Below are 12,565 nucleotides of genomic sequence, written 5' to 3'. Positions count from 1 at the left end.
GTGTTTCATCTTTTGCAAACTGCAACCTTTTAAACTCATAATGACATAGCCCTTATTTGCTATGAAAAATATTAGACCCCTCCTCCCAAAAACGTCACATACAAGTCTCAGCATCACAAAAGTGTGGCTTACTTTTCTATCCCCATCTGATCACATAGCAGATGTAGAATCTACATCTAAGAGCCTGGCGTATTCCCATTTACTCAGGAGTGAGTATACTGGTACAAGTGTGCACAACCTTTACTGTCTATTGACAGATGACAACCAAGGTACATACCAGCTTTTCACCATCTTTTTAAGTTTAGCTTTTGATACCTACCTTTTGCCAACAGCAAGAGTATCCCCTCTAAAGAGGTGCAGAGAGCAATCCAGTGGGTTTTGGTGTGAGATCACACCCCAAAAACTTTCCTGCGTCATCCTCTTTTAGCAATTTCCATGCAAAATTTACAGCTGCTTTTTAAAACTCCAGATGGATTATTACAACTGCCTGAAAGGGAAATTCCTGAAAGGCAACTACGAATGCATAGTTAGTTCTCTCAAGCTGTACTGAACTGTTTTGAAATCTGGAGCATCTTTTAACTCATGAAGCTCAATACATCATTTCCTTCCTCTACGTAACCAGCACAAAATGCATGTATTTTGTCCTTAAGGTGCTGGAATACAAAAAACAAGGTGCCTTGTGCAAGTCAAGCACTATGAGCATCAACTGTACACTATTTTATCTAAGAAGTTAGATTAGACAGCCCCATTCCATCCAACTGTGATTCTATGAAACAATGAACCAACTTGAACAGTTAGAAAAAAACCCTTTTATTTACAAATAAGAGCATTCGGGGAGGAAACACAACCGAAACCCTACATACACACATACACACTCACAGGCACACTAACTTGTTCCATTAAATCCACTGCATGCTGCTAAGGACCTCACTTGCACCTATTCTCGGCATCACTGCTCAATCCGGACCACCACAACTGTGACGTTATCTGCAGAGCCTCGCTGCACAGCCTTGTTGGCCAGCCTGTTACAGGCTGCTTCATACCGAGCATCAGCAGCTGATTTGGCATCTCTCGTGGGAATCGTTTTGTCCTGTGGGGAAGCAGAATACACAAATGCGGGGCAGTTTCTTTTCACTTCATTTGCTGAGAGCACTTCAGTGCCCATGTCTCATTCCCAGAGTAACTTCTAATTATTTACAATGTTTGTATATCATTCGTTCACAAAAAAATATCTGGGAAGTATAGGGACTTGTTTCAACACCCACAACCCCTGGTACACTATAAAGTACAAAAATGGGCATAAAGTTAGAAACCCTTTTTTAAAAAAGTATTGTAATAAAAGTAAAATCAGCAGCCAAGGATACAGTAGTGCCAAGTATCTATTAAGCACTAAAAATATGGCTTTAGAACTAGAAAGCTGGGGGGGGGGGTGTATAAATGTCTTCAGCTGGCTCTGAAAAGGCCACAACATAGACGCCAATGGAGTTTTTCTGCGGGGAAGGCATTCCATGGCTGGGAAGTCACCAGTGAAGGGGCTCTTTCCTTCACAGCGAACAACCTCATCTCATTTAAACAAAAACACTCAGAAAAGGGCCTCTACTCAGTCTTGCAATTAGCTACCTGCACTGTCATCTGAAAGGAATGCTTTGGTGTGTTTTTAAACTCGCCACAAGCCCCCCGCCACCTGCTGCTATGGGGACAGAGGGACCATCTCTCTTCTGCCCCCTTCCCACCTGAAACAGCAACTAGACATATATTAAAGTTTACACGGTCCCTGCTTGGTTGAATCAGGGCACGCAACCCATCAAGTGGATGTCTTACATGCCAGCCAAGGAACAAGAGTGAGTTCCTCTTCCATATTCCTTTCCTAACAAGCAGCCCTGTCTCTTCTCACTCAAGCCTATCTTCCCCTTACCTCCAAACAAGACATAATGAAGTTCACAGCTTCATCTGGTGAGAAGACTTTGAAGAGACCATCACAAGCCAAGAGGATAAACCTGGAAGAGCAATAAGTGATAAGTTTTATGGGGGGTGGGGGGATTAGGACCTAGAAACAAAACAGAACACAAGGAGTGATTTAACGGTTTATTCTAAAGACAGCCCACTTGCATTCTCTGCATTTGTGTACTTGTGTCAGGTTTTACCTGTCGTTGTGTGTAAGCTGGCAGCGCTTGACATCTGGCACAGAGATGACCCCAAAGCGCTTGTACTGCCCATCCCCAATGGAGCGAGAGACTTCCAGGACACCCAAGACACGTCCTTCCCTACAAAAGTGGGGAGAGAGAGCCTATTTCAGCATGCCACTGGGTTTAATCCCCAAAGCTGTCAGGCTAGAACAGGGATGCGGAACCTGTGGCCCTGCGGTGTTGTTGCGAGCTCAACTCCCGGCAGTCCCACACAGCATTGCCAACGTTCAGAGAAGATGGGAGAGATATTCCAACAGCACCTGGAGGGCCAAGGGTTCCCCACTTCTGAGCTAGAAGTATTTGGGACCAAGGTGAGTCCAGTTTACTACAGACTCTAGCTAGATGCTTCACAAGTAGTCTACACAATTCCTTTTGCAACTTTACCATATAATTATAGAACTCAAGAGAAAGCAATATGTTTTGATCCCAAATTGGCACTTGAATGTTAATTTGTTAATATGATCTGAACACCTGCCCTAGTTATGCATTCACTTAAAATTTGGTTGAACTTGTTCAGTATGGCAAATTCCCATGTGCCATTGCAGGACTTTTTCTGAGAAATTTAGTCTACAGCTAACAGTTAATAAGAATTTTCCACGGTTCAAATGAGCATTTACATTGGGCAGCCGGAGGGGGCGATTGCAGCTAAAAACCCCAAATGTTGCTGAAGGGCTATTGGAGGAAGAGAAGAGAAACCTGTTACCTGACATTCCCTCCAGCCTTTTGGATCCTCATCCGCTCGTCGTATTGAGTTGGGTTATGTTCTTTACTGAGACTTAAGGCTGTATGTTTCTGACTTTCTTCATTGTAGCGACACAGAAGCGCCTGCACTGACAGAAGAACCCTCATGAGCAAGTAGCAAGGATTGCAAGTCTCTGCTTGGGGCAATATAGGATAACTTTCCATTAAGCAAACCCTTAAACAATTTCTAAGTAAAGGTAAAGGTAAAGGGACCCCTGACCATTAGGTCCAGTCGTGACAGACTCTGGGGTTGCGGCACTCATCTCGCTTTATTGGCCGAGGGAGCCGGAGTACAGCTTCCAGGTCATGTGGCCAGCATGACTAAGCCGCTTCTGGCAAACCAGAGCAGTGCACGGAAATGCCGTTTACCTTCCCGCCGGAGCAGTACCTATTTATCTACTTGCACTTTGTCGTGCTTTTGAACTGCTAGGTTGGCAGGAGCAGGGACCGAGCAACGGGAGCTTACCCCGTCGCGGGGATTCGAACTGCTGACCTTCTGATTGGCAAGTCCTAGGCTCTGTGGTTTAACCCACAGTGCCACCCACGTCCCAATTTCTAAGTAGTGTCACTCTATTGCATGCCTCCAGCCATAATAATAATAATAATAATAATAATAATAATAATAATTTATTTTTATTTATACCCCGCCCTTCCTGGTTCAGAAAACGGGGCTCAGGGTGGCTAACAACAAATTTCAAACACAAAATGGCCAGAGCCTGAAATTGGCTTGAGCTGAGAACATCTTAAAAATTGATGGAAGACACCACCACTGAGTCTGTAACGCCATCTAGAGTTCATCAAGAAAATCCAAGGGATCACAGAGCTGCTCCAAACCACGTTTCCTCCCAACAATAAATTTGGTGGTGCTATAGCATCTTTTGGTGGAACTGAAAAGATTAGCCTCACTCAGTAACAAGAAAAATGTATTAAAACTGGACCCACAACTTCTAGCGCTGCTTACCCTGCTGTCTCCAAGGTTGGCAATATACAAAGTATTATCAATCACCAGCACACAGGTTGCTGTGGAGCCATCCTTCCAGGCAGGCTTCCTGTAAGTACAAGAAAGGGGAAACAAAAGTGAGTTCAAGCAAGTTCCAAATTGTTCCAAGAGTCATGCTGCACAAATATAGAGACTGATAGCCCAATGCAAAAAAGAGGGGGAATTAATGGACCACTCACCAGTTTAAGAACACACCTGTGCTATAGCCCCCCCTTGCATTTTGAAATGGTTGAGTTCACATGGAGGAGTGTACAATTGAGTATGTATACACCCACCCACAGAGACTCCTGCAATGGAAAAATAGTTATCAAATTATTACTATTTATTGCATTTATAGCCCACTTTTTTTTGCCAACGTGCTCAAGGTGGCATAAATGGTTCTCACTGCCTCAATTAATCCTGTGAGGTAGGTTTGGCTGAGAGACAGTGACTGGCTTTAGGTGAGTGGAAGTGTGTGAGGATCTGATCCCAGGTCCTAGTCTGACACTTTAACCACTATACCACACTGGCTCTGCAAAAAAGGCGGGGGGGGGGGCGTTATGAAGGTGGCTTTGTTTTAACGCTACTTGGCAACTTTCTTTCTCATCTGTAGGGAACATCTGACAAGGGGAAACATCTTTTCTGAAGTGATACAGTCCCAAATACGCTTAACACAATGCCTATATCAGGCATAGGCAAACTCGGCCCTCCAGATGTTTTTGGCCTAGAACTCCCATGAGCCCTAGCTAACAAGACCAGTGGTCAGGGATGATGGGAATTGTAGTCCCAAAACATCTGCCTGGCCTATATGCTTGGAAAGTTTACACTTACTGGCTGGAAGCCTGCTTGAGAAACTCCTCATCTGTGTATTTGAAGGTGTCCAGAAGGCATCTTCTTATTGTTTTCTCAACACTGGGCACATCTCCTGTTATGAACACGAAAGAAGTGATTAGCTACTTCCCTCAAAACATATTCTGTGCTAGACAAATCAAAATTCCTGCTCAGGATTACCTGAAATGTTGCTTACAGAACATATTATGACTAAAATACTTATTTCCAGTGTCTGCTAACAACATTCCTGTTTGGCCAAGCCTACCCAGATGCTTAGAAATGCTGGTGTGAACTTTAATCTGTTTTAGTATTTTAACTTATTGTATGTTTTAAGATATTGATTCCCCCCCCCCCCGATTTTGTGGTTTTATCCTTTTGTAAACTGCTCTGATGGTTGTTATTGGTTTTTTCTTTACAATCAAGCGGTGTATAAATTTTATGAAATAAATGAAAATCTGCAATTCAGATTAACCGTTCAGGAAGGGCATTTTGCAACTGGGGTATCGCTGCAAGGAAGGCTGTCTCCCTAGAGGCCACCCACCATCCTTCACTTGGCACAGGACAGGACTGCAGAATAGGACTTCTGAAGGCAACGTCATAGTTTGGTTAAATATATATTAGAGAAGGCACTCCTTCAGATAGCCTGGCTCCAATTTGTTTAGAGCTTAAGCAGGACCCCAGGACTACGGTGTGAAGGGACATTGTGTTGAAGCTCAGCAGGCCTGGGTCTGTCCAATGCCTGAGTGAGAGGCCACCCTGCAGTCACATGTGTGCCAGCTTGGCTTTCAAGGTGGAATAAAGGCAGGATACAATTTTAAGGAAAACAAATAATTGAAACCAGGAGTTTTAATTGGGTTCAGAGACAGACTGGGTGCCAGTGCAGCTTATAAAATTACTGGGCACTGGGCACCCAAACAAGCACATAGTTAGTTTCTTCTGAGCAAGCCTCACTAATGTGCAGCAGCAGCAGCAGCAGCAGCAGCAGCAGCAGCAGCAGCTACACTGCTTTAAAACTAGCGCTCAGGAAGCAGGAAACCCCAGAGAATGATACTGCACACATGCTGCACTCCCCAACCCCCAATTTTACCTTTAGGGAATTTTCTGATCAGGTTTTGATGCAGGTTCTGTGCTGCATACTTTGAAGCTCGAACTCCTCCGTGGCCATCAAAGACAGCAAAGTATGAGACACGGGTACTGTAAAGGAAGACAAGATTGACCCCACTCTCTGAAAGTGGCCAAGAAACTGACAATGTGCTGAACTTGCATCACTAGCGGATCTGCAAAAAGCACAACCTTCCCTCATCCATGTACCACAAGGATAGGCAATCTTGTGTTTAACAGACGCTGTTCGACTCCCAACATCAGCCCCAGCCAGCATGGCCAATGGTCAGGGATTACCGGAGTTGAAGTCCATGAACATGTGGAGAGCAACAGGGTCCTCATTCCCGACATGGATTGCCTACGTACAGGTTTCACATTTCTCTTTAAATTATGAATTTGTCAATGTGTGAAGCAGCCCCCAGTATCAACAAGGACCCAGATCCTAGGTTTTCCAATGCCACTGGTAGAACAGTTACACAATTTGAGATCTTGCCTCTTTAGAAGAATACAGAATAAAAAGGATGGAAAGCATATATCTGACGTGCTCTTTTAGGATAACTTGGGCCCAATTTTCTGCTGTATCTCCCAGAATTACACCTGCAAGGAAAGGTGCATTGAGGTGTGAATGTGTGTGTTCAATAGGAACAGAAGAATCGCACCGAGTCATACCAACTGCCCATTTAGTCTAGCATTCTGTGCCCACAATGGCCAACCAAATGCTTTCTAGGAGCCCAGAAAAAAGGCCTAAGTGCAACAGCACTCTTATGCCAGTGTGACACTCAAAGGCATGTCATCTCCAACACCAGAGCTAATTTATTATATAGATATTATGTCTAATAACCATTGCTAGCATAACACATTTCAAAAAGGAAAACACTATTTCCAGACACCAAATCAACTGGAAAGCAACTTTAAAATTATTGTCCACATATGGCAAAACAGGCTATCCACAGCACAAAGTAGGACTAGGACAGACACACACACACACACACACACAAGTCAATATGCTCATATGTAAATATAATACTCACATCTGAGAGGGGAGGGGGCTGCACTCTTCTGTGATATCATTCAGAATGACATGGGCATCCTGCATCTCTTCTCGCTCTCCTTTCCTCTCTGCCACGTAGCCCTTCAGACCAAGGATACCTGCAGAATCTAAAAAGAAAGCAAAAGATACACACAGGATTCAATCCTTGAGCTCCCTTTTGCACAACATCCCATTAAGTGGCCATTTTGCTTAAGACAGTATCATTCTGAAAACCTCTTGGTAACAAACTACATGTAAAGCTTTAACTAGACTACTGGACAGCAACATTATAGAATAGAACACACCAATTAAGAGTACACTAGCAATGCCAATAAAACAAAAGACTGAAAGCCCCATTCAAGGCAATGTAGGAGCATTCCCAAGTTGTATTCACATTCATAAAGAATCTGCTGGCAGAATACATTCTAATACGAAAAAGCTGTTCAACTGGGGTTAGAACCCTCTGAATATTCTTAATTTTTAAACCTTGTGGCATTACTGTGTTAGCCACAGCACTAGACTGAACAGCTATAGCTTGATCAGGTGCACCAGAGAATACGTCAACATGGTACACTTCTGGGATTTCTACAAATGCAGTTGATGTGAACAGAAGCAGATGTGACTCACGTCATGCCACTGTTGCCACATTACAATTCAGTTGGGAGATCGAAAGATGTTTTTGCTTCTACACTCTAGGTTAGCTTGGATAATCTAAGAAGCCTCCTACCCGAGGCAGATGAGGAAACAGATGGAGGCTGTATGGCATGGCAGCAGTTAGGCCATGTTGCAAAGAGCACCAAGAAAAAAAGCTTTCGTGGCAGTGGATAAAGAGACATGGACACAGGCCTGTCTTCAGATCCTCGTTCATCTTATTAGGCAATTCTTGTTTTGAATTGTGCACAGCACCTTGTTATTGTGAGCCACATTGAGGACTCAGCTGCCTGAAAAGCAACCCAGAATTGTCATGAAAAAGCTACCACCACCAGCCTCTCTCACAAAGTTGTTCTGAGGAGAAGAGGGGGTAACAGACACATACATTGTCCTTCACTCCTTGGAGGAAACATGGCTTACCGATATAATACAGACACAACAGTGTCTGCAAGGAAACAAGAATACCCTTAAAAGCAGGAAACTGCAGAGGTGAGACATTTGCTCATGAGCATCTTATACTCCTCCCCTGCTCATTCCTAAAAATGATCACAACAGGAAACAATCTCACTTTTGCCCTAATTTAAGGCAGCGGTAGAATAGAAAATATGTGGCTTCAGAGTGTCTGAAAACCTTTACAAACTTTCTTTTCCACAAGTTCTTCACTCCCATTCTTCTCTCCCTCTGCGGATTTCCTCTTCTCTCCCTTCCCATGGCTCACGGGAAGAGAAACTTGCTCTGCAGGATGTGAGGCTGAGGAACAAAATGTTGGTCAGTTATTTTATTTATCCAAGTCATTTACTCAAGTGATACTGTGACAGAGTACACAATCCCTGACTGGCTGGGATTATGCAGCCAGATGAGATGGGCCAAATTATGCTGTAATTATGCTGTAACACTGGCTACACTACCCTTGATTTCTCCTTTATATAATCCTAGCTAGAGGAAGCTCTAGTATCAAAAGCAATAAAAGATGGTACCAAAACAGTTGCCAGCTGGGAAGTGAACAACAAGAGCTGAAGAGACAAAGAGGGTGTGGTGTGGAGGGAACACTCCACCTCCTTCAAACCACTACTTTTGAGCCTGAAAATGTTCACCTGTGACCATTTGATGAAGCCCTTCAGTTAACCAACTTCTGAAGCACTCAAGCATGTTTCATTCTCAGGTGTGATCCTATTACAGCAGTGCAATCAACAGCAAAACAGAAATCTTGAGACTACTGCTCACCTGAGTTTCCGCTGCTGGCAGGTGGGAGGTCGTCAAAAAGCAAAGAGCCTCCAGTTCCTAAAACACAAGGAAACATGTGTCCAGAATCCAGGTCCCAGAGCAAACAGATTTCTCAGTTTCATAAAGAACACACAATCTATAAAACAGCACTGCCTAGCTAAAATGTCTGTTCTACAGCAACCAGCCTTTGTATTATCAGCAATGTCTCTGTAATCACTCTACCATTAAACCTGAGTGCGATGTAGAAATGCTGCTTGTGTAGCAAGCTGAAGAACAAAAGTAAACTTAGGCATGTAGCTACACATTACAAATGCAGGCTTGGATGGCCAAGGCCCTGTGCTACAGGAATGGCGCCCATGCTAAACAAAGAGACAGGATTCAGACAAGGGGTAAATCACAGTTGGGACATTAGCACAGCATCTTCCCAATCCTACAGGCACCTTGAGTCAGAGAACTCCCCCAGCCAGAAGCAGCAACTATATCCATCATTATTCACTTTTAAGTGCCAGTCAAAAATGTTCCTGTTTACTCAGGCATTTGGTTCTTAGTGGGGACCATATATGATGATACCCTACCCACATTTTGGGAAACTTTTAGCCTCCAGGCATTACTGAACTAAAATGCCCACCATCTGTCTGGGGCTCACAGAAGATGTAGTTCAGCAACATCTGGAGGATCAAAGGCCCTGCCCTAGTGTGTTGTGGTGTTCAAGCTTTTAGTGAGCCAGGGTAGGATTTGTTTTTTTCTATAATATTGCAGGATGAGCACTTTTGAGTAAATAGCTGTTTATTCTTTTTTATGTTTTAACCTATGTATTTGTATGTTTTTTTTTACAACTGAAAGTCACTTGGAGACATTTTACATAGCAAGTAATGAATGCACATTAATAAATAATAAACACAACTTCTTGCCCAGGAGTAAAGGCCCACTTTGTGATGGAGTTTCGACGTAAATGTAGTAAGTTGGGGCTGGGACAAAGAGTACATATGGCTTAATGAACTGCCATAAAGAAAAACGTTAATCAAGGAGCAATGGTGTCCTGCTTTTCTCAAAGCAAGTTACATACATGAAGAGGATTAAGAGTGCCTGCTAGTCTTCCCCTGAGGCATAAGGAGGGCACATCACTACATAAGGGCCTAACGAACAAAACAAAAGGAGAAAAAGGAGATGACCATGCTAGTCAGCAAAAGACATGATGTATACAAGAATCATACCAAAGTCAGTGCTGCTGACTGACGGAAGTTCATCAAAAAGCAAAATTCCTTTCTGCCCTTCTTTCCCTGAAAAAAAGAGCAACAACAACAGACATCAATTAGAGAACATGTGACTACAAGGGACAGATTGACGACTTCTTTCTTTCTTTTTAAAAAAATAATCATTCAAAGTGTAAATCTCCTGGGGGCAGAATCAGTTGCTCCTCCTCCCTTCCTAGCAGCTAACAGTCAAAACAATACAGTACTGGAAAGTCACGGAAGCAGCAGCAGCAATACCTACAGTACCTCGGAAGCCGTTACCCATGCGTGTGTATGTGTGAGTGCGCGCTAGGGCTTTCACCCAAGGAAAGGACGCGCGTGCGCGCATCCCGGTGTCAATACGCGACGCGTGCATCCGTGTACGAGTTCACACGCGCATGCGTGCTGCACCGTGCTTAGCAAAGCGGGGCTAATCCTGGGCATGAAAAAAACAGCACAGCCCGTGCCTGCACCCACCTGGGGCCTTGGCCGCTCTTCGAAGGGACCATGGCTGCGCAGGTGGCCCCGAGTGCAGGCGGCGCCTTCCCTTCCCCGCCAAGAAATGAGGCGAATTCAAGGCTCCGGGAAGGGAAGGCGGGCGGCTAAGGTCCAGCCCGGCTCCTGCGGCTCCCGGGGACTGAGGCCGACAGCCGAAGGCTCCTTTCCCCCCAAACCGGACGGCGGAGTCCAGGCCCCGAAGGGCGCCCGGGGCGCTTACCTGCCACCGCCTCCACAGCTGCCGAAGGGGCCGCCTCGGGAAGGTCCCCGAACAGATCCATCCAGCCTCGCACTCGGCGGCGGCCGGCCCGAGCCGCGGCGACCTCCTCTTCCTCCTCCACTCGCAAAGGCCCACCTGGATGCCAATCACCGCCGTGAGGCGGAGCTCTCATTGGCTGCTCGCCTCCCTCGGCTAATCGCTCCTTTAGAGGGGCGTGGCTAAAGCACCCTCGCCAAAAAACAACCAAAAGAAACGCGGGCCTTTTCATAGGCCAGCCGCTCTGGAGGGCGGGACTAGAAGGTTGTAAGTCAGGCTCCGTTATTCCTATGGCTCAGGGATCAAGGAGGAGTTGGCGCCTGCCAATCATCCTTAGGGGCGGGCCCGCCAGTTTTTCTTTCGAACGCTCTGATGACGCGCCGCGTTCTGCTACTTTGCTTCCCGGCAGTGAGATGCTTTTTGCAATAGCGGGAGGCGGAAAAATATTGACGGGGCACCAAGAGGACGAGGGTTCTGCGGGGCGGGGGATCTTGCCCCTCATGTTAGCTTTCTAAGAGAGACACGGCCGTGTAGGTCAAATTAATGATGCTCCACAGGTGTGCTTTGAAACAACTCCTCCCCCCGCCGCAGGGATGGCTTGGTTACTTCTTTGTAACAATATGAAGCTGCCACTAGATGATGCCTGAGCGTGCTGCAGGGCAAGAGGAAGTGTGGATGATATGAGACTTGATTTAACGATAAAAAGCGAGTGTTATGTTTTTTTGGCGGGGTGGCAGCAAAGGCATAGCCGCTGGGATCAGAGCATAGCTGTCAACTTTTCCCTTTTCTTGCGAGCAATCCTATTCGGAATAAGGGAATTTCCCTTTAAAAAAGGGAAACGTTGACAGCTATGGATCAGTGCCTAAAAAGCACGAGGCAAGTGGGAAAGTGTGCTTTCTAAGCACAGGACAAGGCAAAGAGAAGTGTAGACAAGGCCCCTAATGGTGGAGGAGCACAGGATGCGGAGTAAACGGGAATCTCAGCAACCTAACTGAGAAGGGGGGAAGCCCATTTTGGTTCTGACCGATCGAGACTCAAAATCTTTGCTGATGAACTGGAATTCTCTCCCACAGAGATCGGTCAGTTGATTCCGATCTACCTTTTGCCCATCCTTGCTCTAGCCGGGCAGGTAGAGGCAAAATAAGACATTGCTACTGCACCTTTAGTAGTTGTGTAGAAGAGGGAATTGAAGTAGCTCTTGTATCACCTAGTTGGCCACTGTCAGAAAAGAATTCTGAATAAGACGGATCTTTGGTCTACTCTAACAGAGCCCTGTCCTCTTTTGCAACTCTCCACCTACCCTACATTAAGTGAATTATGGTTAGAAAAAATATTTGCTCGTTATGTCTTTCAGCTTATCCAGAGGTGCCATAGGCTGCAAGGAATGGTGTCCTGTGATGTTGGGTTGGAGGGGTATTTAATATTGACAAAGTGGTCCATAGGCTCAGTGGTAGAGCATGTGCTTTTATTTATTTATTATTAAATTTATTTCCTGCCCTTCCTTCCAAAGGAGCCCAGGGTGGCAAACAACAAGCAACAAAACAGTAACATATTTAAAACAATTCCAACACAGATGCAGACTCTGAAAGATCTCAACTTAAAAAGCATGTTGAAAGAGGTAAGTATTCATCAGGCCACAACTGCTCTGATAACCCCCATGCTTTCTGTTCTCCTTTTGCCCTAGTTAGCGGTCTTTCCTTTCTTTCATCTCCCTGTCATCCTACATCTTCCAGGCTTGCTCTGACCCACATTGGGTCACATAGTACATAGCCAGGAACTAGGAGAGACCACATTAATGTTAAGTGCCAGTTTTAAAGTTAGTAAAGGTAAAGGGAC

At 45.1% G+C, this 12,565-nt stretch overlaps 1 protein-coding gene across 1 annotated transcript; it reads right to left on the bottom strand.

Moving 5' to 3' along the window:
• Positions 1 to 794: 794 nt before the first annotated feature.
• On the bottom strand, positions 795 to 10,908 carry ILKAP (ILK associated serine/threonine phosphatase). Its single transcript, XM_083616356.1, has 12 exons — positions 10,694 to 10,908; positions 9,958 to 10,023; positions 8,744 to 8,800; positions 8,150 to 8,269; positions 6,870 to 6,996; positions 5,825 to 5,931; positions 4,738 to 4,831; positions 3,889 to 3,976; positions 2,890 to 3,011; positions 2,145 to 2,264; positions 1,916 to 1,997; positions 795 to 1,090 (listed from the first exon to the last, which is right to left on the bottom strand). Exons 1-12 carry the CDS (start codon positions 10,863 to 10,865, stop codon positions 950 to 952), a joined length of 1,296 nt encoding a protein of 431 aa, XP_083472482.1. The 5' UTR covers positions 10,866 to 10,908; the 3' UTR covers positions 795 to 949.
• Positions 10,909 to 12,565: the final 1,657 nt, after the last annotated feature.

This window comes from Podarcis filfolensis, assembly GCF_964270895.1.
Source record: "Podarcis filfolensis genome assembly, chromosome: 5".
Taxonomy (NCBI): Eukaryota; Metazoa; Chordata; class Lepidosauria; order Squamata; family Lacertidae; genus Podarcis; species Podarcis filfolensis.
This window is presented reverse-complemented; position numbering and strand designations above follow the sequence as displayed.

Coding starts and splice junctions, on each gene's coding strand:
- ILKAP (XM_083616356.1), bottom strand. CDS start 10,865: ATGAGAGCTCCGCCTCACGGCGGTGATTGGCATCCAGGTGGGCCTTTG. Junction 8,801..9,957: donor AGTCAGCAGCACTGACTTTG/GTATGATTCTTG, acceptor CTTGTGTTTTAG/GAACTGGAGGCTCTTTGCTT. Junction 6,997..8,149: donor GGAAAAGAAAGTTTGTAAAG/GTTTTCAGACAC, acceptor CTTTCTTTTTAG/ATTCTGCAGGTATCCTTGGT.